General features: G+C 37.2%; 1 protein-coding gene across 1 annotated transcript in view; it reads right to left on the bottom strand.

Annotated features, from left to right (window-relative positions):
• Nucleotides 1-23250, bottom strand: part of LOC127416180 (low density lipoprotein receptor adapter protein 1-B-like) — a 56996-nt gene extending 33746 nt beyond the window's left edge. Inside the window, exons 1-3 of the mRNA XM_051655380.1 lie at nucleotides 23030-23250; nucleotides 6037-6179; nucleotides 3360-3472 (exon numbers count right to left, since the gene is read on the bottom strand). Of these exons, the coding sequence (XP_051511340.1) occupies nucleotides 3360-3472; nucleotides 6037-6179; nucleotides 23030-23111 (338 nt within the window). The 5' untranslated portion in view covers nucleotides 23112-23250. The remainder of the gene's footprint in view (nucleotides 1-3359; nucleotides 3473-6036; nucleotides 6180-23029) is intronic.
• Nucleotides 23251-25016: the final 1766 nt, after the last annotated feature.

The raw sequence follows: 25016 nt of genomic DNA, 5'->3' as shown, positions 1-25016 counted from the left end.
TCTGTGCTACCTTGTCGATTTTAATAAGATTGCCCTCAAGGACTGTTTTTGTTTTGGAGTTAATGAGCCAATCTCTTCCCTGATGCCTGGCTCAGTATATTGACCTTGCCCTACTAATTTGCGGTTCATCGTTCACTGTCGGGGAGGTGGATGCCAAGCCATAGTCCCACGTCATGGCCGCCAAGCCAGAGTCCCACGTCATGGTCGCAAAGCCAGAGTTCCTCGTCATGGTTGCTGAGCTAGCGCCATCTTTTGCCCCGGATCCTGAGTCTGCTCCATGCCATGTCACAGCAACGCCTCAGCCTGTTCCATGCCATGTCACAGCAATGCCTCAGCCTACTCCATGCCATGCCACAGCAATGCCTCAGCCTGCTCCATGCCATGTCACAGCCATGCCTGAGCCTGCTCCATACCATGTCACAGCCACACCTGAGCCTGCTCCATGCCGTGTCACAGCCACGACTCAGTCTACTCCATGCCAAGTCACAGCCATGCCTGAGACTGTTCCATGCCATGTCACAGCCAAGCTTCAGTCTGCTCCATGCAATGTCTCAGGCTCAACTCTGGTCAGCGAGCCAACGCCCAAGCCTGCCACGGTCAACGAGCCAATGCCCACGTCTGCCAGGTCCAACAAACCAGCGTTGCAAGCCTCATCCGTCCCAGAGCCAGCGTTGCAAAACTCATCCTTTCCAGAGCCATCTCTCACTGGTCTATTTGATTTGGAATTGGTTCCCGCCCTTGTGCCCACCCTGAGTTCTCCTGATCAGCCGGTTTCCCCCAAGCCACCAGCTCGATCATTGCCCTCTGAGATATCCCAGACACGTAGCACTTTTGAACCTCCGACTCCACCTAGACCCTCCGAGCCCTGGACTCTGCCATGGCCTGTCGATCCCTCAACATCACCTCGGCTCTACGTTCCCTCGGCTCCACCGCGGCCCTTCAGCCTGTCGGCTTTACCGGGGTCCCTCGTCCCTCTAGCTCCTCCTTGGTCTGTCGGTCACTTGGCTCCACCGATCCTCTGGCTACGCCTCGTCTCTCCGATCCTTCAGCTCCACCGGGGACCTCCATCCCTATGGATCCGCCTTGGTCCTCAGTCCCACCGGCTCCACCTCAGTCTTCTGATCCCCCAGCTCTGCCTTGCTCCTCTCTGCCTCCGGCTCCACCCTGGCCCTTTGAGTCTTCAGCTACTCTCTGGGTATCCAGTTCTCCTGTCATGTGATTTCATGTTTCCCTCCATGTTCATGCGTCTTGTTTTCATTGGTTTATTGTCTTGTTATCTCTTTATCAGTTCTAGTTTGTCATTGGTTTAGTTTATTAGTCTTGTTATCTTGTTTATAGTTCTGTCTGTTCATTGGTTGTCTTGTTACCCATGTCTGTGTATTTAAGCCCTCATGTTTGCCATTGTCTCTTGTGAGGTATTGTTAATGTAACATAGTCAAGTCAAGTCGAGTCTAGTCATGTCAAGTCAAGTCGTTTATGTTTGTTATGTTTTGGATTCACGTTTTTGGTTATCACTTATGTAAATAAACTGCACTTGGGTTCTTCACATCATCATCGTCTTCATCGTCTGCCTGTCATTGCCAAAGCATCCTTACAGTTTTGATGTAAGATGGCATTGTGTGAAGAACAGGACGAAAAGTAAGTGTTTACAAACTGATAATCTGCCGTTATACTCATTTGTGTGCAAGGGAGTAAAAGTCATTGTTGTTTTAGCGCATCTAGTGATCATTTCATCAGGAAATGGCTGTGATACATGCAAGACTTGTAAAAATAATTTCTTAAAAATGTAGGTAATGTAATGCTATGACAGTTGCATTGTTACCTTAAGAAGCTATTTCTGTCTGATCTAAGCCAATGTATTCACTTTGATTCAGTGATGTTAAATAATATTTTAATCAAACCAGTTAATTTAGATGTTGCCAGATGTTTTTTTTTTTTTTTTGTAGTTGACAGATACTATGTCCATGGACTTTTTAGGTTAAAGTTTGTTTGTATGTATGTTGTTGTGTGAATGTATAACTTAAAGTAGGCCTATACAGTTTATTTTAGGTTCTGTAACTGGTCACATGTTCAGCACAGGTGCTTCAAGAGAACGTCCCTATTACCTGACAGATACCACTGAACTATTCAGGTGTTCTGAATTATTACAACTGTCTCTGTGACAGCTCTGGCTGCTTTGTATAGCCAGTCAAAAGACATTGAGGCACTTTCTGCCTATTAGTCTTTTTAAGAGTTTACAGGGCAACTCATATATGGGAAGTAGAAAGCTGGAAATGTGTGGTAGTTGAAGCAGATCACTGAAGTCAAATGCCATATTCAGCTTCATAAGCAGTTGTCAGTTGTGTAAGAATGCTACTTTGCTACTGTTTACAACGTTGACCACACTGAGACGAAACACCACTGCTCTCCTGCTCCATATCTGATTACAATGGTCTTTAAGGTGCTATAGTATCTTTGTAGGGCAGGTTTTTGGAAAAAGGGGGCATATCTAAGTACCTTGAAGTTTTTCACTAATTGTAATTGTTTCTTCACTAGTCTTAGACATATCAAACTGCTTCACACATTTGCCTTAATTTTAAAGAGTCTTGCATAATTTGTGACAAATTAATGTATTATTTTAAATTACAAATATTCCATGTAGTCACTCAATAAATATGTGGTCCTAAAAGCTAATTGCAATTCTAAAAATTAAAAAAAAAAATGCTGTTTAAGACAGTTTAGATGGAGCATGTCACAGCACAGGACATGTCAACGTCCCAAAAGTGTGTCTGAGAGAGAGAGAGAGAGAGAGAGAGAGAGAGAGAGAGAGAGAGAGAGAGAGAGAGAGAGAGAGAGAGAATGATGGATTGAGTCAGAAGAATGGGGAATAGGATTCCCGTGACTGTGTTTCTGGTGTTGCTGATAAGGGTGGATCAGCAAGGGGGCCTCTCTCTGGACTCTGAACTCCCCCTGTGTCCCCATTTTTAATAATACACTTCCCTTTAACAGAGGCGTACAATAGAGTATTTCTGATTCAACCAAAATAATAAGCATCTTAAAGAACCTTAAATCACTGTGATCAAGATGTACCAGCATCTCACATATAGGAAAAAAGATCCAAGCATGTTGCCCCTTGCGTGTACATTTGATTGACATACTTAAATGTTAATGATTCACTGGTTAGTGATCTGACTGTAGAGGTCATGTTGTTGTCAGTGAAAAAACAAAAACAAAAAACACTGAAGCTCTACAGACCTAGACTGACATAAAATCTTTACACGATTTATTGAGAGGGAGTAAGGAATGCCTATTCAAATAATTGACTGAATGGCTTTTAAAATTCCTGAGAACCTGAGAGATGTTTTCATGTGGTTTATTACCTGTAAATGGAAACGTCCTCAATGAGGTCATTGGTCTCTGTGTCTGAGATGATGATTCCTTTAGTGGAGACATTGAGGGTCACTTTTCTAAACTTCTTTGCACTGGCACGAGCCTGTCCATAGGAAAAATCACAAATTACAGCTTAATTGTTTTCTTAATTATTTCTCCAAGACATCAATGAGATTAAATTAAGAGCAAAGGGAGACTTTTGTGGAAGTCTTCGACTTCTCCCGTGAAAAAGAATTCAGTAATCTTACATATGACTTCTCCAAAGTTTGAGAAGAGATCTCAACAATGTATCAATCTGTGCTTAGATTTTTTTCAAGATATCAAAGGCTGCAACCACAAGTCAGAAATTTAAATATGGATATAAACATTTAACATAAAACTATATTCTATTCTATTCTTCCAAGAACAAATTTCTCTATGTCATACTATTTACTGTCTCATTTGTGGCTATTTTCATTTCTCCTAAGGAGTTTTAGGAAAAACATCTGAAACAAAGTTGACAAAAAACTTACATAACTGACATAACTGAAAACATAACTGAGACCTCCATTAAGTCTCAAGAGCTTTGAAAGAGCAATCTCTGAGCAATAAAATGTGTCAGCTTTAGAAAAACAAATTTGTCATACTCAACTTCGAAATGTCATTCATACCTCATTGACCATAAACAATAACCTCAAAGGGTCAGCAAAGTCTGTGTGGACCTTATACTGTAACAAGGCTTTCTATACTGTAGGTACAAGATCTGAAAAGAGACACTTCATATGGTTAAGCTTCATCCTTAATGTTTCTATGAGGAACAGATTGGCACTTTACTGCATTGTGCTGGCAGGACAGAGAAGAGGCCAACATGGGAGAGGATGAGGGTAAATAATGGTTCAAATACAGAAGATGAGTGAGAGGGGACTTGTCAAGGACAAAGAGAATCAGGCAAAGCATATCTGGAGGGTCTGTCTCCCTCCTCAGGAGACAGTCAACACTCATTTGAAACACAAATGATGAAAACTGCAGTGAGACTCATGTCAGGGATTCAGAGGCTGACAGTTAGTTTGGACAGAAAGTTGTCACTTTCATACAATCTGATTTGGTTGTGCTATTACAGGGAAAAAAAAACTGTTTTTCATATTGTGCACTTCAGTTTGATCCCAACATTGCATGTAGAGCCTATATAATATGAGGACTGAGGAGGAAATACGCCAAAGAGTTTCAAGCAGTTGTTCCCGAGAGTTCCAGTACCCTAGGATTGGCCACATTATGCCGACTTACTGACAAGCACCATCTCCTATCAGATATTTTTGCACCTGCTCCAGCGTGTTAACCTTCTCCTGTGGCGCGACCAGAAGCGTATTTGCATCAGCTGCATGGGAGACCTGGGTTAAGATTCTGCATTGAAACCAGGAAGTAATCGCATTTGCATGATCAATGAGTGCATATACGTGCATGTTCTAACACCAATTATGCTTAATAAGCCAACAAAGTGTCTGGTCATGCAAACGCATTAAAAACCATTCCTGTATCAGTGTAAGGTCGTAAACGGTGTAAGAATAAACCGATCAACATGTGTAGATTTTTGCCCACTTCGCTGATTTCTCATTGCATGTAAACACCTTAACCGCCATTGTTACCGGCTCATCCAGTGTGTGCACGTGTTGTACACATATCTCTTCAAGATCTGATGTCAAAAGCAGAACATTTCACGATTATTTCAAATTTCATGTTAACGTGGATTTTTTTGCTATGATTTTTTAAATAAGCTGATTTTTGGAATTAATCAGTGTATTGGTGTGCATGTAAACGGGCTCAGTGATGAGCGTGATTCAGAGGTTGTATTTTTCCTTCAAACATTACATTTTTACTCCACTGTTAGTTAGGTTTAAGTTTGGATGTTTTGAGTTTATAAAATGTGCATTCCTTTTCACTGCATTACAGCCTGTACAGCTAAAAACAACTCGCTTCACAACTCGCTTTTGGTGCCCCTTCATGGACATTACACCCAAAACAGTGGAGCTCACATGTGCCCAATCACCAACAACACATACTGCTTTGGCCACTTGGGGCAGTGTTTTGTATTTTGGTAAAATTTTAGCTTAGGAAATGTCAACCGACTGTTTCCTATTTCACTGTGAGATCAGTCTGTTTACTCATCCACAATAGGGTGAATACAGGTAAAGTGGGACACTTACATTCTTCCATTACTTAAAAAAAATTCATTTGAATTTAGTTCAGTTCTGACATTTCATATTTCAAAGCAACGGCAATGACAAATGATCAAAAAGTGTCCTATTTTACTTTTATTCACCCTAATTGACTCAAATCTCTTGGTGTGGGCCAAGACTTTTGATCAACAAAGTATTTGGTTTCAGAGCGATCTCTGTACAATGTTTTTAGCATTACCTCCAATACCTATCGCCTCAAACGACAACAAAATAAGAAAAACAATAAGATACAATGGCAGCTGCATTAATAGTAATGTGACAACATTGTTTTATATAATTTACTACAAATTGTCAAAGGCACAAAAATAATCTTCGTCAAAAGCTGCTAAAAATGTACCAGTAAAATAACACAATTCATCTGCTTTACCAGGCTTTGTGCCAATTTGATGTTCATTTCTTACTCATCTCAAGACTTCCATGACCCCCCTTTTACACTGTTACTTTGGTGACTGACCGTGGTAACGATCCTCATGATGGCAGCCGCTGCCATGTCTTCTCCTTTAGGTTGACCAACCAGAGTCATGCCCAGGTATTTCACGTTGAACACCATACCTTCCAGGAGTGTCTCTTTGGTGTCCGTCCAGTTCTCTGGGAGCTCTGAAAAACACAAAATAAAACATAATATAACTTTATGCTGCAAGAATTTTAAGAATTTTCTTTTAAGAACCAAATTAAATGTTTAAAGCTTGAAATATCGATTTCAATTCAATTTATTATTCAATTTATATGCTTTTCGCAATACATGTTGTATGCAATACAAGCAGCATTGCAAAGAATATTGCCATTAATACCCCCCCCCCCCCCATTGTCTCATTGAACATTGATGTCAGGTTTTATACCTACCTATTACCATTTGGAGAAGTGGAGCTCGTTCCCATGTAAGGAGAAATTCTAAAAACTGTGCCACACAGCGAGCTTTAAATAGCTTTTCAGTCCCATTTGGGTCCAATACAAAGCCCTGCAGGAGTGCAGAGCTGGTTCGTCAGATACGGAAAGAGTCTGAACCTGACTACAGGACATTCACTGCCCTGTCACTGCTTTTCTGTAGCAAAAATCTATATGGAGCATGCACTTGAAATGCTATAAGTGCTAAAGTTTATAATTCAAGTTCACGAAGTAAAACAATAGCAAATTTAAGAACATTAATGATCATAAAATCAACCGAAATGGCTTTGCTAGGTCAAAGCTTTCATCTAAAAACACTGAAACACTTTTAGCCCTTACTGGTTCCTGATAGTCCATTACCTATTCCAAAGCTGAGGTGCAAGATATTATCTTTTAAACAGCAAGAATATTCTAAAAGAGCAGAATATTTTAAAACAGAAGACACAGTTCCACCGAGTCACACAAGGAACAATTGTGTCAAGTTTTGTGTCAAGTTTCATGCAGTGGACTCCACTGCATCAGCAGCAACAATAGAGCCATGGGCTTTGTTCCATATTGCTGCACATTTTGAAGTTGAACTATTGTGTACCCTGCAGGCAGGACCCTTAGTGATGGCATCCACTAGATCCTTTGAAGCAGTGGTGTGTGAGCTGCACACCATTGGTGTCATTTAATTCTTAAAAATGAATTTATCTCTATAGATCCAGTGGTAAAATGCTGAGGTAGACCGCTCCATCTTCACCTGGCTGACTAGTAGCGAGTATCAGTTCTAAGTGCAATACACACAATGACCATGACCTTTCCAGTCATTTGCAATTATTGGATTCAGATTTTTAAAAATCATTTTGACTGAGACTGCTTGGCTAACGAATCATTTAGACTGATTTGGGAACCTGAAAATAATTGTATCCACCTTAATCCAACCATTCACTCACAAATCAGATGTCATGGCTTGCAAGAAAGTTTTACTCTTCACAAGAGCAGTATCTTGCTGATGAAATATTTTAAAGCCATGCATTAAGAAGAAAAAACTTATAATCACAATACAGAAATTTCCATGTTAGATTAGTTTCCTTTTTTTTTTTTTTTTCCCTATATGATGTTTAAATAAGCAGAAAAACACAAAAGGCTAATATCTTTGTCTCGAAATTTCCAATAGATCACACATAACTAATTGCTACTGTATTCTTTTTCCTAAAAATACTTCTAAGGAGCAGAAAACTCATCTATGACAGTGTCCTGTGTCCTCTGACAGCTCTGTGCTTGGAACCATCTGGCCCTCCCAGCAGCACCAGCTGTTTGGTGCCAGGAAGAAAGTTCTGCCATCATGCCTTTCCCAACTGCAACTAAATTATTATCTCATGAAGACACACAATCTATCTCAGCACTCAATGGGCAGGAAAACCAACACTCAATGCTCACTCAGCAGTGCAGCCATCTCTGATTGTTCTCTAGACTGTTTCAGAAGGCCGACAGGGCTAAAAATAAATAAATAATAATAACAGAAGTAGCCAAAAAGCTCTCAGGAAAACTCCCTGGCATGTAAGCTCATTTCATGTGTATTGCTTTCTGAAATCGTAAAGTGGGAATGCTGACACACACAAAACTTGAGCCAAAGAATCTTTTTATCCCATAATAATGCTGCAAAAACTAGCATCATTCTTTAACTAGAGGGATGCTACTTTTCATACACCAGGCTGCTAAAATGAATAATTGATCAGATTCATGTTGATGCTCCAGGCCTATGCTCAGATAAGATTGAAATAGGACATTTTTACTTTCGTAAAACTTTGCACTTTTACTTTCGTAAAAGGTTATGAAAATAAGGTGAAACAAACAAATAAAGCCAAGAGGGCTAATGGTAACTGGATTTCTTCAGGTAAATATCCAACAGCAGGTTGCAGTATTGGGTGTTTGGTATGAGAGTGGCATTTTTAACATTTTAAACAGCACCTAATTTGATGTCTGGGTTGGTACATGTGTGTCACCGTGATAGAGTGATCCGATTTGTGCAAACATAAAATGCGATTACCAGAGGCGCTGAGACGTGCTGTAACCGCATTTGTGTCTGCGTTAGACAAAAGCTGCATGGCATTTCTCCAGATTTTTCTTGCTGTGGTGTAAAGGTTTATGTGATGCTAAGCTTAAGCAACTGTGTAAGATAAAGATAATATGACTTGTTTTCAGAGAGAATATATCTTGAATTGAGATTATTTGTCTTACCCCATTGGCTAAATATTTTTCTTGTTTTAAGTATAAATCTGATCAAATATAGTGAGGGCTATACTCGGGAAAATTTTTTAGATATGTGTAGATGTTTCAATATCCTTAAAACAACATTTACTTGAGAAGCAAAACTGTGTAAAATTGTAAGACTTGTTTTCAGATAGTCCCTGAATTAAGTTTTTTTTTTTTTCTATCCCCATTTGCAATTTTTTTTTTTTTTTCTTTCTTGTTTTAAACCTAAATCAACAAACATGTAGTGAGGTTTATACTGGACAAGACAATGCAATATTCTCTGTAAACCTTTTTCATTATCTTGCAATTTTGCTTCTGGAGTAAATTCATCTTGTTTTAAGGATGTTTAGATTTTTTACTGGAAAACAAGACAAGACAAAAATACTGATTAAGAAAATTATTTTTGAAGTGTTTAATCTTTTGCAGCTGCGAGGATTATTTTTGTCATTTGTTGAAAAATGTACTTTCTTTTTTTCAGTTAGAATATCTATACATTCTTAAAACAAACCAAATTTACTTCAGAAAAAAATAATTGCCAATAGGGTAAAAAAAAAAAAAAAAAAAAAAAAAAAAAAAAACACATTCAAAAGTAAAACAAGTGTAAGCCTAAACCAGACTAAATTTTGATAGATTTAACTAAAAAAAAAAAAAAAATAAACTTTTTTTTATGTAATTCTGCTTCTAAAGTATTTTTTTCCTTTTCTTAAGGATGTTTAGATATTTTACCAGAAAATAAGACAATAATACAGTATTCAAATTATTTTTTGCTATGTGCGCAAAAAAAATAAAAAAATATAGAGCTTAACTTTACCTCGAGATTCAAAAACAAACAAATACAGCACAGATTAGACAGAGAAACACATTAAATTAATTCTTTTAAGCTACAAAAGGATGTGTTTTCAACTAACAGACACATTTGATAACTGGGCCTGTGGCTGCCTTTATCTGTAGCACTGAAGGAAAGCGAGATAGACGGTCACCAGAATGGCCAGATATGAATACATGCTTAATGGTCTCATTTACACTCAAAAGCCAAGAATACTCAAGTGTGTCAAATCCCAGTAAATATAATAACTGCATTTCCATGATGAGTTGATTAATTAAAACATGAGCTCACACATGGACAGTTGCCCATAGCAACGAGTAAATCAAATGCCCAGATTTCTGGAGTGATGCTGAAGCATTAAATATGCACAAAAACCCATTGACAGCATGTATCGCATGCATATTGTTAAACATGAATGCCACATTTAATGTTTTTTCCTCCAATCTAAGAAAGAAATTGAGATGATTTTCTAATGGAGCCCCCAAAAAGAGAAATATGCTTTTTATTATTCAGCTTCCAACGTGCTGACAGCAGTTGAAAAAGGCCTCCAATCTCTCCTTTGCCAATTAGAGTATCTAAATAATGAGTCTTGGTTAGAATCTAGGACGTTAACTTGACAGAATATAGGACATGAGGAGACTCTGATATGGTGGAAAGGGAGGTCGGAGAGCAGTTGGGGAATAGAACTGATTCTATCGACCCTTAATTGGAATACAAAGATTCAGTCATATTCAGACCCAAGACACCCATGTGTATACAGTATGTTACTGAGGAGGAAAAACAGAATTGACTCAATATATAGCTTTGTGTTCTTGGCACAGAGATGTAGGAGCTGTGTTGAACATTCCATATCTTCATCAAATCTCTGCTCAGGACAACTGCGTACAAAAGAGACCACAGTAGTGTCAGGTCAAGCTGCGCTGCCTAGCAACAAAAGTCAATGGGAGACATAAGACAGTCCTACAATGGGGGTGTTGTACACACATAAATCTATGTGAGTAGTATAATGAAGATCATACAATTATGCAAATAACAATATTGCAAAAAAAGTAATCATATCTTTCTAAAAGATAAAACACTACAGATTTCCTCTCTGCAATAATCTAACAATCTTTTGACCTTACTGTGCAGCCCTGTCACCTTTTTCCTTTCACAAGATTCCCTACGCTTTATGTGTAACAGATAATTCAAATAATGAAGCAAATAATTCAAATAATGAAGCAAAATCAAACAAGTTACATTTTGGTCTGTTTCTTACCCAAAATCAATCGTTTCGCTTCAAAAGACATGGGTTAAACCACTTGAGTCATATGGATAACTTTTATGCTGCCTTTGTCTTTTTTGGAGCTTGAAAGGTTTGGACAAAATAAATGCTTCAGAAAATCTTCTTTTGTGATCCGCAGAAGAAAGAAAGTAATGCAAGTTTGAGACAGCATAAAGGTGAGTAAATGATGATAGATTTATCAGACCCACTTTTTATTAGGTGGCCTTAACTACTATGTACTTAACCATTTGATACAATGTACTTATTATGTACATGCATGTTGTTGCATTGTCATTACAGTTAAAGTACTTGCATTTAATTACATTTGTAGTTACACTGTTAACTTTACCCCTTACCCAACACTTACCCCAAAACCTAACTCTAACCCCTAATTCTAACCCTAACCCAAACATTACCCCAAAACCTAATTCTAACCCTAACCCAACCCTTACCCCAAAACCTAACACTAACCCCTAATTCTAACCCTAACCCAACCCTTATCCCAAAACCTAATTCTAACCCTAACCCAACCCTTACCACAAAACCAAACTCTAACCACTAATTCTAACCCTAACGCAACCCATACCCCAAAACCCAACTCTAACCCCTAATCTTAATCCTAATGCAACCCATATCCCAGAACCAAACTCTTACCCCTAATCTTAATCCTAACGCAACTCATATCCCAAAACATAACTCTAACCCCTAATCTTAATCCTAATGCAACCCATACCCCAAAACATAACTCTAACCCCTAATCCTAACCCTAACCCTAACCCAACCCTTACCCCAAAACCTAACTCTAACCCCTAACCCTAACCCTAACCCAACCCTTACCCCAAAACCTAACTCTAACCCCTAATCCTAACCCTAAACCTAACCTAACACTTACCCCAAAACCTAACTCTAACCCCTAACCCTAACCCCTAATCCTAACTACCCTTACTCCTAAACCTACACGTACCTCAACCTCAGTATCAGCAAATGTGGGAATTTTGCAGAACAACATGTAGCTACACAGTAATACATTGTCTTGTATGTATTTAATGTCAGCACATAGTAGTTAAAGCCACCTAATATAAAGTGTGACTGATTTATCCTTTTTGGGAGAACTATTCCTTTGAAATGTCTAAATTGTCCAAGCAGATGAGGACCAGAATAAACTGTTCATTATGTAAACAAACTATACATTATTATATTATTATTTTAATTTAAAACATAAAAAAATACTTCCAAAATTTCAGCACATAAAAAAAAGAAAATAGTGAGATGTCAAAACATTGCCTTGGTGAATCCAAAATAAACAGACATACAGTATTACAGCATTACCGAAAAACAAAGGGAGTGATCCCTAGGGCATGTCCAAACTAATGTGTTTTTGATTAAAAACTCTGTTTTTAATTTACTAACATCATTGTTTTCCAAAGTATGCGGTACTAGAAAGCGTTTTTGGTAGATAAAAACACTGTTCCAGTGTGGGTGAGAGGTGTAAACGTATAGCATAGTTTTCAACCTAAAATGTATTAGTGTGGACATGGCCTTTGAAGAACAGATATATTCCTCATTTTCATTATCGGTAATTCCCCTATCTAAACTAAAATGAATTACAAAGTTGCATCAGGGCTGTAGAGTCATTTCAGAGACTCAATGTAATCTCATCTCATGATTTAAACAGTGGATTAAAGATAAAGAATTACTTGAAAGTAACTCTCGTTCATCTCTGATTTCAGTTTCTTATACTCCAAAGTATTCTCACATCTGCAGAGGCCTGTAATTACGAGTGTTATCACTCATATGGATGAGTGCGCAAATTGAATTAATTAACAGAGAAAACGAGGTTTATCTTATGACTGAAAGAAGAAAGACAACATCTCCTGCCTCAAGGCGACAAGGGGAATTCTCTTCAAAAACAGAATGAATTAATGGCTTGCTGCATGACTTGCCAACCAATGGGAGCTAATGCACACAGGGCTGCCTTACCAAGATGGCACACATATTTACAGATATTTACATTTGTATCACTGATGGTATATTCTGCGATTTCCATTTTAACTCTCTTTTGGTTAGAATGAAATTGGCAAATACAAACGCTTAAAGGGAGAAGACAGCAAATTTCATGGATTTTCTATAAACAGTAAGAGGCTTCTGCAAAGTCAGAACTCAGTGAGTTATTCTGAATAATCAACAACAGTATAATGAGCTGCATGAATTTTACTTCAGTCTTCTCACATTTACATTCACATTCACAACAAAGATTGTACATTTACAATATAGACATCTTCCCCTCAAATCCTTTTAAATATAAAAAATGCAGGTGAATTATAATATTTGCCTTTTGATCTCAAACTAATCCAAAATCCAAATGCAATGCAGCTTTTTAGCTTTGTTGTAAAAATGTTTATTTTTAAAAATCCCAGAAGCCTTGAGTCTTATCAGTAGCAAAACAGCAACTTAGTGCCTTCTGGTTCTGTTTATATTACAGTCACATTTTATTGGACAACATTAAAATGTGACAGGATTATTTCTGTTCAGACACTTAGTTGTGTGTCCAACTGAATAGAAAATTATTTTAGGAAAAATGGGTCTGTTGATTTTGAAGTCAGGCACACCATTAGCATACATCTAAATGTATCTGAAATGCAAGCAAAAGTATGCTGGATTTGGGACTTTTAATCCACATTGTTTAAATTCTGTAACAAAAGCATGTGCTTAGCATTTCAAAGAAAAGCACATACAATGATAATAAAGGTCTAACTTCTGGTAAAAATAAAACTTTGTAAAGGAATTATTACGCACTCTATTAATTTGAGTTATGAGTGCTTCCTCAGCACATTTTATGGTGTTGTCCTGATAAGAGAGCAGGCAAAACTATTGGCTGTAGGAAACCTATATTCAAAGGTCATGTTTGAAACCATTTTTCAAGGTCTGTTTTTCAAAGGGAAGTTTTTCTAGATAAGTGAGGACAGGCACAATCCCTCTCAGAATGATAGTGTTTGAGTGGGAACACCAAGTTTCAGGAAAAAACTTTGTGTTCCCACTAGTGTTCCCACGAGTATTTTCTAATAGGTTAACGGACAGAAGGAAAAAGAATGCCAAATGAAAATAATAAAATACAACTAACCATATAATCATATTGTACATAGTTAAGATAACAAAAAAAAACAAAAAATGTTTTATAAACTTTTAAAAGCAAGAAGTAAATGCTTCCCATATCTTTTGTTGATGACGTTAATGGTAATGCGTCCAATCAGTCTCTGTAGTATTTTGGTGCCAAGTTGTCTGTCACTTGGAAGAAGCTAGTCAAATTAGTTGGGCAGGTTGCATGACATCCACATGCATTCATCCTTAAGATCGAGAGAGAAAAAATACACTTAAAGCTTAAAGAAAATACAACCCGGACATTAAATGCAGGTTTACTTGTTAGTTTAGTAAATGCCACTTTTGTTCTTTATGCATTTACAAAATTTTCACATTTCAAATTTTGTTATGTTAATAATTGTGCATATTTTTGGGCCTTTAAAGTTCATGGTAATATTAGTAAAATTCCATGTTTGAGTTGAAGGACTTTTTTTTTTTTTTTTTTTTTTTTTGTATGATAAACAATTTTTGGATGTGTGTTGGGTCTCTCTAGTAGATGTCCATTATAAATTCAAGGTCCTCAAGCAAAAACAATAGATGAAAATTAACTTAACTATTACTGTAACTTAAATATTTTCTTTTGGCAAAAGATGTAGTCTGATTTCAGCTGAGGCTGTGTCTGGGAAACGCATGGTGAAATCCATGTACTGACAGACACCAAATGTGATGGGTAAAATCATGGTTAAATGTTTCAGATTGGAGAGGTTTTTTATGAGTACTGTGTGTCACAGTCTGAACCATCACGTAAAGGTGGCAAAAAGGAAAATTCTCTCATCATTTACTCACCCTCATGCCATCCCAGATGTGTGACTTCTTTCTTCTGCAGAACACAAACGCTGATTTTTAGAATAATATCTCAGCTTTTTGGTCCTTACAATGCAAGTGAATAGTGACCAGACCTTTGAAACTCCTATTTATTTATTTAATTTTTTTACTATGAATTTCCACTTTCACTTTCACAATCTGAAAATGACAGAATTGAAACATTGATCTGTTTCTCACCCACATCTATCATATTGCTTCTGAAGATATGGATTTAACCACTGAAGTCTTGTGGATTACTTTTATGCTGCCTTTATGTGATTTTTGGAGCTTCAAATGTCTGGTCACCATTCACTTGCATTGTAAGGACCTACAGAGCTGAGATTTACTTCTGAAAATCTTTGTTTGTGTTCTGCAGAATGAAGAAAGTCAAACACATCTGGGATGGCATGAGGGTAAGTAAAAGATGAGAGAATTTTAATTTTTGGGTGAACTATCCCTTTAAAGCATCATGCCTTCAACTCGTAGTGTTAGACAAAATGTAATTTATACAACAGCTCATATTGCATATCATATATTCAAGGTGGCCAAAATTATATTTAGGCACCAGCAAGGCTCAATAATGGAAAAGAATCCCCCTCCTCAGTGTAAACAGTCCACTACTGTATTTCCTTTATATGATGATGCCTCATTATGAGAAACAGGCTTGTGTCTATCAAAGGGTCTCAGATGGTGTGAGCAGCATAAGTGGTGTCCCATGGGGGTTTGGCTCTAAAATGCAGCCCCTCCAAGCACTACTGATTGGTGGTATTTGGTTGGTTCTGAGCAGGAGACTGCACATCCTGCTCACACTCAGTAATAACTGAGGTTAAAGTTCAAAGCACAGAAAACACTGCCAAAGGATGAAAGAATTGTGATGAAAGAAGCAGCATGCTAAACTGTACACTGCTTCCAGACTGACTGAAGAACTAAACTTTACACTATACGCTGAAAAACAATGTACCCTAAAACTTTCTTCATGTGGTAATATCTAAAAAAATTATACGTTTTATTATGTCAAAAATATGATCTGACATCACTGAATTAACCTGAATACATTAGATTACACCAATAAAACTAAGGGTTAGTTCAGGTAAAAATAAAAAAATAAATAGCTCCTTATGGTCAGGGTTGTGAGGGTTACTTTTGAAATGTATTCCACTACAGATTACAGAATACATGCTGTAAAATGTAATTTGTAACGTATTTCGTTAGATTACTCAAGGTCATTAATGTATTCTAAATACTTTGGATTACTTCTTCAGCACTGGTAGATTTTTTCACTTGTTTTGACTATAAAAACTCTGCCAGTACAGTAAGACAAAATACACATGTTAAAAATACATTCTCTGAAAAACCTAAATATGTTATGCAGTGTTGTTTCTAAAACAAGATCAATCAAACTGATCTTGTTTTAAGGATTTTTAGATATTTTTACAGGAAAACAATTCAAAAAGTATGATCAAGAATATGATTTTTGCCCTAATATCAAAGGTCTTACTAGAAAAAAAGAAATTATGATCCAACATGAATTTACTTGATAAAAAAATATGATCGTTCCTGGTAACATGCATGTAAAATGGCTAGAAATAGCATATTAGCTTAGCGTAAAGCTGACAATTTACACAAGGTATATTTCTATTCTGCTCCAAACTTACTTCAAACTCACTTCTCTGTCTGCTCGTATGAATGTAACACATCACAAGAAAGTGTTCCACTGCTGTTCAAATGCACTTTGGATCACATCATTTACACTACCAGTCAGAAGCTTTGAAACACTCATTCTTTATTATAATTTTTTTTTTCTTCACATTTTAGAATAATAGTAAAGTCATCAAAACTATGGAATAACATAAATGGAACTATGGGAATTATGTTGTCACTAAACAAAATCCAAAATAAAGCAAAACTGTGTTATATTTTGGCATCTTCAAAGTAGCCACCCTTTGCCTAGAATTTGCAGATATGTACTCTTGACATTTTCTCAACCAACTTCTTGAGGTATCACCCTGGGATGCTTTTTAAACAGTATTGAAGGAGTTCCCATCTATATTGGGCACTTATTGGCTGCTTTTCTTTATTATTTGGTTCAATTCATCAATTTCAAAAAAATCGTTTTTGTTTTTTTTATTAAATTTTCGTTTTATAATGAAATAAATTAATATGGTGACACAATTATATTTTTGTCTACAAAACTCATTTCAAACATTTAATCATACACCTTCAGATCAAAAGATTTTTAAGATCATGAGAAACATTTCAGTCAAGTGTTTCAAAACTTTTGACCGGTAGTGTATATGTATAAATGTTTTCCATCTGAAAGAACTAAATATTAAATGAAAAAAATGACAATAAAATGCAAAGTAATCTCTTCAGTAATCATAATACTTTTTGAATGTAACTGTAATCTAATTACCAATGATTTAAATTGTTTCTTATAGTTTGTATTTTAAATACGTATTCCCGTTACATGTATTCCGTTACTCCCCAATCCTGCTTATGGTAATAACAGGTTACCATTTTTTATACTGTCTGAATTTATGACTTACATATCCCACTGATGGTGAGACTGTTGTCAGATGATGTAAAACATACAAGGCCTTTTTTATCACCAAAATACAAGGAATTTACTCTTACTGTGTAAGTTACCACAATAATCTGACACAGTGACCTCATAAAGCTACATTTAGAGGCACCCAGTTGTACTGAAAATTAGCACACTTGCTAATGTAATATTACTTGATTCTATAGCCAAGGTTATCTCAATCACTCTCATCAAAGGCACTAATCAGTTATTGATGGATTGTACTATTCATGCATGTATGACAATCATACAACATTTTTTTAATTGGTTGGGCATGCTGAGTGACTCCAGCCAGGTCTCCTAAGCAACCAAACTGGCCCGGTTGCTAGGGAGGGTAGAGTCACATGGGGTAACCTCCTCGTGGTCGCTATAATGGGTGGTTCTCGCTCTCGGTGGGGCGTGTGGTGAGTTGTGAATGGATGCCACGGAGAATAGCGTGAAGCCTCCACACGCACTACATCGGCGCGGTAATGCGCTCAACAAGCCATGTGATAAGATGCGCGGATTGACGGTCTCGGACGCGGAGGCAACTGAGATTCATCCTCACTACTCCACCACGAGGACTTAGAGTGCATTGGGAATTGGGCATTCCAAATTGGGGAGAAAACGGGAGAAAAAATATATAAATTTACATTGGTTAAAACACACAAACCACAGTTTTTCAACCTGACATCAATGTCTGAGTGGTGAGAGAAGCAGTTTGTGTTTCAGGTGCACAGAGCAGTCTGAATCCCACCAAGCTCAAAAGAACTAAACAAAGATAAAAGACAATAAAGCATGTAGCTAGACTGACAGACAGAAAGAGAGAAGACTCAGTGACAAGGTTCACTCTCATAATACTAAAAGAATAAAATAGAATAAACATGGGAATATCCTCATAGGGAAGATACCTAAACTCAACAGAGGAAAAGAGAGCTGTCAGACGAGTGGGAAGAACAGAGAGAGAAACAGACAGAGAGAATGAGAGATGGGAAGAGAGAGTGAGTGAGAGAGAGAGATACAAACATTTTACCAAAATGTAACTCCTTTTTCACTGTCCAATTTGCCATTACAGTCTCTAGGCACGATCATGATTTCAAGCTCAATTACACTTCCTAGTGCTTGACACATGCACAGAGCACTAAATGGCGCTAGGAAGTGTAATCATGATCATGAAGTAGACTGCTGATGTCAAGATTTATAGTGAAAAAGGTTATATTTGGTTCTGTTCTCACCCAAAATCAATTACATCGCTTCAGAAGACATGGATTAAACCACTGGAGTCTTATGGATTACTTTTATGCTGCCTTCATGTGCTTTTCGGATATTCAAAGTTTTAGTACCCATTCACCTGCATTGTGAGGACCTACAGAGCTGAAATATTCTTCTAAAAATCTTTGTTTGTGTTCTGCAGAAGAAGGAAAGTCATACACATCTGGGATGCTATGAGTATGAGTAAATGATGAGAGAATTTTCATTTTTTTGGGTGAACTATCACTTTAATATGAATATTATGTTGTCACTAGTGCAGAGAACCTTTCAACTTCTGCAGTCGAGGAACATACATTCCATGATTCCATTGAGGAGCAACATTTTTACTAATACTTTAATCAACAAACTAAAATCAGATAATGCTTACAGTATACAGTATATGCCTCCAATAGGATCAGTATAATAGGTGAGAATGGTGTATAATGCTGTTTAGATTTGGTTAACATGAGAAAATCAATATTTGGGAGCTGTAGCATTGAACGCTCTCACAGTCTAACTGAGGCAAAGCAGGATAAGACTAATAAAAAATCAAGCATGAACCATTACTTTATAAATAAATGTAGAGCACGGGTGTATTGGTTGTTTAATGCAATAAAGGGAAATGCATAATTAAATGATGCAAATGTATTAATTTATAATTATACACTGTAAAATGTGCTCACCTTGCATTACTGGTGATGCCCCATGCTTTTCACCTGAGAAATAACGCCATATATCACAAGTTTTAAAGATATACTATCTAACCTATCTTCAGTACTGATCATGTAAAACTTTACATTACAGAGCCAATGTTGCATACATTACATGTTATAGATTACAACAAAAACCAGAAAAGGACATCTGAAACTCTAAGTTTGAAGGTTATATAGGTCAAACATACAGAGACTTCCATTACTGATGGACGGACAGACAGACAGAGATAAAGACAGATAGAGCGATACTGTAGACAGACAGAGACTTCCGTTACTGACGGACAGACAGACAGACAGAAAGATTGATTCTGACGGATGGATGGATGCATGGATGGTTTTTCAGACTGTGTCTTGAGTGTGGCCAGACATGGCCTTTGTGCATCAATGTCTCCCTAAAATCCTTTTCTCCTCTTTTATTCATAACCTGCAGGGAACAAACCACAGGGAGCCTCCGTGTGCACAGACACTAAGGAAAAATAATGACAAAGATGAGGATCGAGAGAGGGAGAGAGAGAAAGAGACCTAGTCTGAGGTCTGAGGGGATTTTGCCTTTGTTTGATAGTCATTTGGGAGCTAGCAAGTAAACAAATCAAAAGAGGAGGGGAAAACAGACAGACTGGATGTCATTTGGTTTAAAAAGAATGGAATGGTAATCACTGAGCTAATTTTTCTTGACTGACAGATGTGAGAGCTGGCAGTTCAAAATGAATACATTTATAATTGATGCAGAAAAAAATAATTCCAAAGAAACTCGTTCAAAATATAATATTCACTTTATAACACATCAAAACAGCACATTTCACACCATTTCAAACTGACAGCCAGATATTCATCAGAGCAGATTAAGACATACAGTGGAAATTTTGAACCCTGATAATATGCAACACTAGAATTCTCAAATAAATTTACGTTAAAGCAGAAATATGTAATTTCTGCACCACAAGCATCACCGAATGGAATTGCAAAAATACCGATTGTTAGGTCTCCCGAACACTTCCCCCATCTTCTATTGGTTGGACAAACAGATCACAGACCCACATTCACTTCATTGGTAAAGTCAATGTTGCTGTGTCAGGCTGGTCGGGATGTTCAAACAAACAGAAGAATGGTGCCAATGAACCACAGTGTTTTCAGTTAAATTACTTCACAAATTAGTCAGTTTTGTCACTTTGAACATATGGTGAAAACAGTCCTATCCAAAATCTTTTTTTAAAATAAATAAAAACCTTCTTGGTCAACATGAATGCCACAGTGTCTTATTTATAGGTTGATCGCAATAACAATGGGAGTCAGCGAGGCTCAGGTCATAGCGGAAGCGATTAGAAGTAATAAATGTGTCTATTTTTCTCTGTCACTGTGTGCCTTCCAGGTCAATACTGAGTCATAATTAAGGGAAAGATCTCATACAATTCAGTCTTCATAAAAACTGTCTTTAATACTTCGCAGTTGGACAAACTCTGAGGTCTTTTCATTCAGCAATGTGCACTCGTGATTTTAAAAAAAAATGTCAGCCCACAGTGGCACCAATAAAATGTTTGGAACCGACACTACATTACTACATTAGATCAGAGAAGAGAACAGCACTCGCTGAACCTGGTCATAACATGTGAAAATGTGACCTTTATCTCTAAGCTGTATGTCAACTATAGCTACATGTCAATAAATACTCAAATGCACTCTTGAAAACCATCACCACCCTCTCATGATTATTCAGGATACCTACACACATTGAGTTCATTTAATTACCTGTGTGTTGAACCAGCACCCTTTTGCCCTAAAGGGATTGTTCTTCCAAAAATTCTGTAACCACTTACTCACCCTCATGTCGTTCCAATATGATTTTTTTTCCGTGGAACACAAAAAGAGATGTTTACCACAATGTTAGGGAGTAACAGCCTCTGTCACCATTTACTTTCATTGTATAGAAAAAAAGAGCAGCATCAACATTCTTCACGATTTCTCCTTTTGTGTTCCACAGAAGTAAGACATACAACTTTGGAATGACAGGAGGGAAAGTGACAACAGTCTTTTCAGTTTTGGGTGAACTAAGTTAACAATGCTTCGTTCATTTCAGTGTTGTTTGGCATGGAAGCACAATGTCTGATCATTATGAGGTGTGGAAACACCATACACAAAAAGCATCACCAACGCAGGCAGTTCATTTATAATGGCAAGTTGATAATTATTCATCCATCCATTTTTTAAAGCCGCTTATCCTAGGGTCACGGGTAGTGCTGGAGCCTATCATGGCTATCTTGAGCCGAAGGCGGGGAACAACCTGGACAGGTGGCCAGTAAGTTAATAATTATTGTTACATAAGTTATTGTGTGTCTATTGTGGCTGCAGGCTAGGTATCACATCTTGGCTAACTGTAAAATCGAATTGCCATTTTCATTCATTTTCTGACACTGCTAGAGGTTTCTTTGAACTTATACAATGAACATGAGTAATTAATATAATAACAGTTCTTTGTGAGAAATCACATGAGTAACATGAAATTAAGTGGTCGCCAGTCAAGTTGTGAACCAACAATTAAAGGACTGTTCCAGGTTCAATACAAGTTTAGCTCAATCAACAGCACACAGTATGTTGCATAATGATGATTACCACAAAAATTAAATTTCAACTTCAATTAATTATAATTGATTTTCTTTTCCTTAAAAAAAAAAAAAAAAAAAAAAAGGCAAAAATCTAGAGTCAGGGTAACATGATTTTAGTGTGATATAATTGCTTACTAACATTTTCTGTGTAAAGTTATTCCCAATTTTACAATTTCATTGCCATGACTACGTAACACCATAAACCCTAATACCCTAACTGTAAGGTAAACCATAAAAACAACAATTAAACAACTTTACAGCTCAAATAACACACAATCTCGAATTAGTGTTTTAGTGTAAGTGCTTTTATAAAATTATAAGCTTCACATTTCTGCCTTTAAAACCTCAATAAATTGGCCCCATTCATTTATCTTGTAAGTGCCTCGCAGTAACCCTGATTTTGCTTGTTTAAAGAAAAGGAGGGTCAAGTCCTAATACATTTTTGTGTTAATCAACATTATGCCACAAATGCTGTCAGTTGAGCTTAACTTGTTTTAAACCCAGAATATTCCTTTAAATCTTGTCTGCTTGAACCTAGGTCATTCACCTTATTTCTGTAATAAAATGCATTGCTAAAGAGACAGACAACCATATCAGATCAAAACATTAAAACTGAATCCTCAGAGAGCAAATCAAAATTCACACAAAAGTCACAATTGTTCAATTTAACAATTCATCAAGCTAATTTCCGTGGTTCTCTGCCAAATATACATTCATAAATGAGACAGATGGAGATCTTTTTTTTTTACAGTAACCAGATTGTTACCTATAGGGCTATTATTTGTGAAAAGGATCCTATATAATAAACATTGCTGGAGGATTTCCAATTGCATTTATCACATTAGAGGAAGAGCAGCATCATTTAATTAACTGTAGAATACACACATTGGTGATTACAATATGCAATATAATGGGATTTTATATTCTAATATACAATATGCAGAGCCGAACAGAAGCAAACCAGACAAATGTACAAATTATACAGCATAAACAAAAAATATTGCTCACTTGCCTGTAGTGAGAGGGCAGTATGCTATAAAAGGTGTTAATAGTTTTTAAAAGGCCATTTCTTTTAAAAGAGAAGGTAACCTAGAGGCAATAGTTCAAACAACATGATACCTAGTTGCCGCTGTACTCGGGAATAATAAGCGCACATAAACATACTCACTTTCATGCTTGGTTCCCCATGTGTGCCGCGGAACTCCAGGACTTTTGATTATTGCTCTGCCGGCTGATTTTAACGCATCCATGCTGAAAGGTGTCTGGAGAGCAGGTGCAGAGCTCTTCTTTGGTGCCTGCTGTGGAAATGGAGAAGAAGCATGCAACCAGTAATGGATCGACTGGACACGAGCAGCCTATAGACAGCTCACACACTTCTGTATCTGTACAGTAACATTAACCATTTACTGTCCTGCCGCTCGTCTGTCAGGGATCCACGAGGTGCTCCGTTTACATTTGTTTAGCGACTTATGACGCCTCTCGTGACAGATGAAATGAGAAGTACAATCATGGAAAAAGTAAGGAGCGGACAATGAACCATACAAATGCCCCCCTGACAATCCAGAATAGTGTTTTTACTTGGAGTTCAGCATAATAACATAGTTGGCCTATAATGACTGTATATTCTGCATGGTAACTATTTGCGCGATTTATTTTAGAACCTTAACATTATGGAGGCAGAAATCTAATCAATGGACTTCAGGTCTGTTTTTAAATGTAAATAGGCCAGTTGGTAATGGAAAAGTAGAATAGGTACGAAATGTAAGTTAAATCGGCCTCGTTCATTTGTGAAAACTCCGAATTTTAATTAGCCAACGTCCTAAAGAACCCAGAACAAATGTAAACAACAACTGTATTGCCTGGGTTTGTATGTAGATAGTCCTGGTCCAGTCGCACAATTTTTTGAGCTCTTCCGCCATCTGTCTATGCCATACTGTTACTACGATAGTTTCTTTAACTCGTGCAGTATTTACATTGGAACACATACACACACACATACACACACACACACACACACACACACACACACACACACACACACACACACACATACACACACACACACACACACACACACACACACACATTTGTGGCCAAAAATATTGGCATCCTTGGTAAATATGAGCAAAGAAGGCTGTGAAAACAAAATCTGCATAGTTTATCCTTTTGATCTTTCATAAAAAAATTAAAAAAAAATCACAAAAATGTAACCTTTAATTGAAGTTAAACAATTGAAACAGGGGAAATATCTCATTATTAAATAAATATTTTTCTTCAAAACGCATTGGCCATAATTATTGGCCATAATTAAGATAACAGCTCTGAGTGTTCTATAATGCCTAATGAGGTTGGAGAACACATGGCAAGTGATCTGAGACCATTCCTCCATACAGAATCTCTCCAGATCCTTCAAATTCGGAGGTCCACACTGGTGGTCTCTCCTCTTCAGTTCACCCCACAGGTTTTCTATGGGGTTTAGGTCAGGGGACTGGGATGACCATGGCAGAACCTTGATTTTGTGGTCAGTGAACCATTTTTGTGTTGATTTTGATGTGTGTTTTGGATTATTGTCCTGCTGGAAGATCCAACCACAGCCCATATTAAGCTTTCTGGCAGAGGCTATCAGGTTTTGATTTTTTTATCTGTTGGTATTTGATAGAGTCCATGATGCCATGTATCTGAACAAGATGTCAAGGACCTCTGGCAGAAAAACAGCCCTACAATATTAAAGATCCAGCACCACATTTAACCATGGGCAATGGGTACTTCTTCATCTCTGTGTGCACCAAACTCATCTCTGGTGTTTACTACCAAAAAGCTCTGTTTTTGTTTTATCTGTCCATAGAACACAGTCCCATTTGAAGTTCCAGTAGTTTCTGGCAAACTGAAGATGCTTGAGTTTGTTGTTAAATGAGAGCAGAGGCTTTTTTCTTGAATTCTTTTGCCACTTACACCATCCTCCTCACCGTGCATGGAGACAATATAGACACATGTCCTCTTTCAGGCCGATTTGTAACATCTCCAGTTGATTGGCATTTCTTAATTATTACCATGATGGTGGAAATGGGTATTTCAATGCTTTAGCTATTTTCTTATAGCCACTTCCCATTTTGTGAAGCTCAACAACCTTTTCAGAACTTTATTCTTTGGTCTTA

The sequence above is a fragment of the Myxocyprinus asiaticus genome, chromosome 25 (assembly GCF_019703515.2).
Source record: "Myxocyprinus asiaticus isolate MX2 ecotype Aquarium Trade chromosome 25, UBuf_Myxa_2, whole genome shotgun sequence".
Classification (NCBI taxonomy): domain Eukaryota; kingdom Metazoa; phylum Chordata; class Actinopteri; order Cypriniformes; family Catostomidae; genus Myxocyprinus; species Myxocyprinus asiaticus.
The sequence above is the reverse complement of the archived record's forward strand: the minus strand, read 5'-3'. Positions and strand labels throughout refer to the sequence as shown.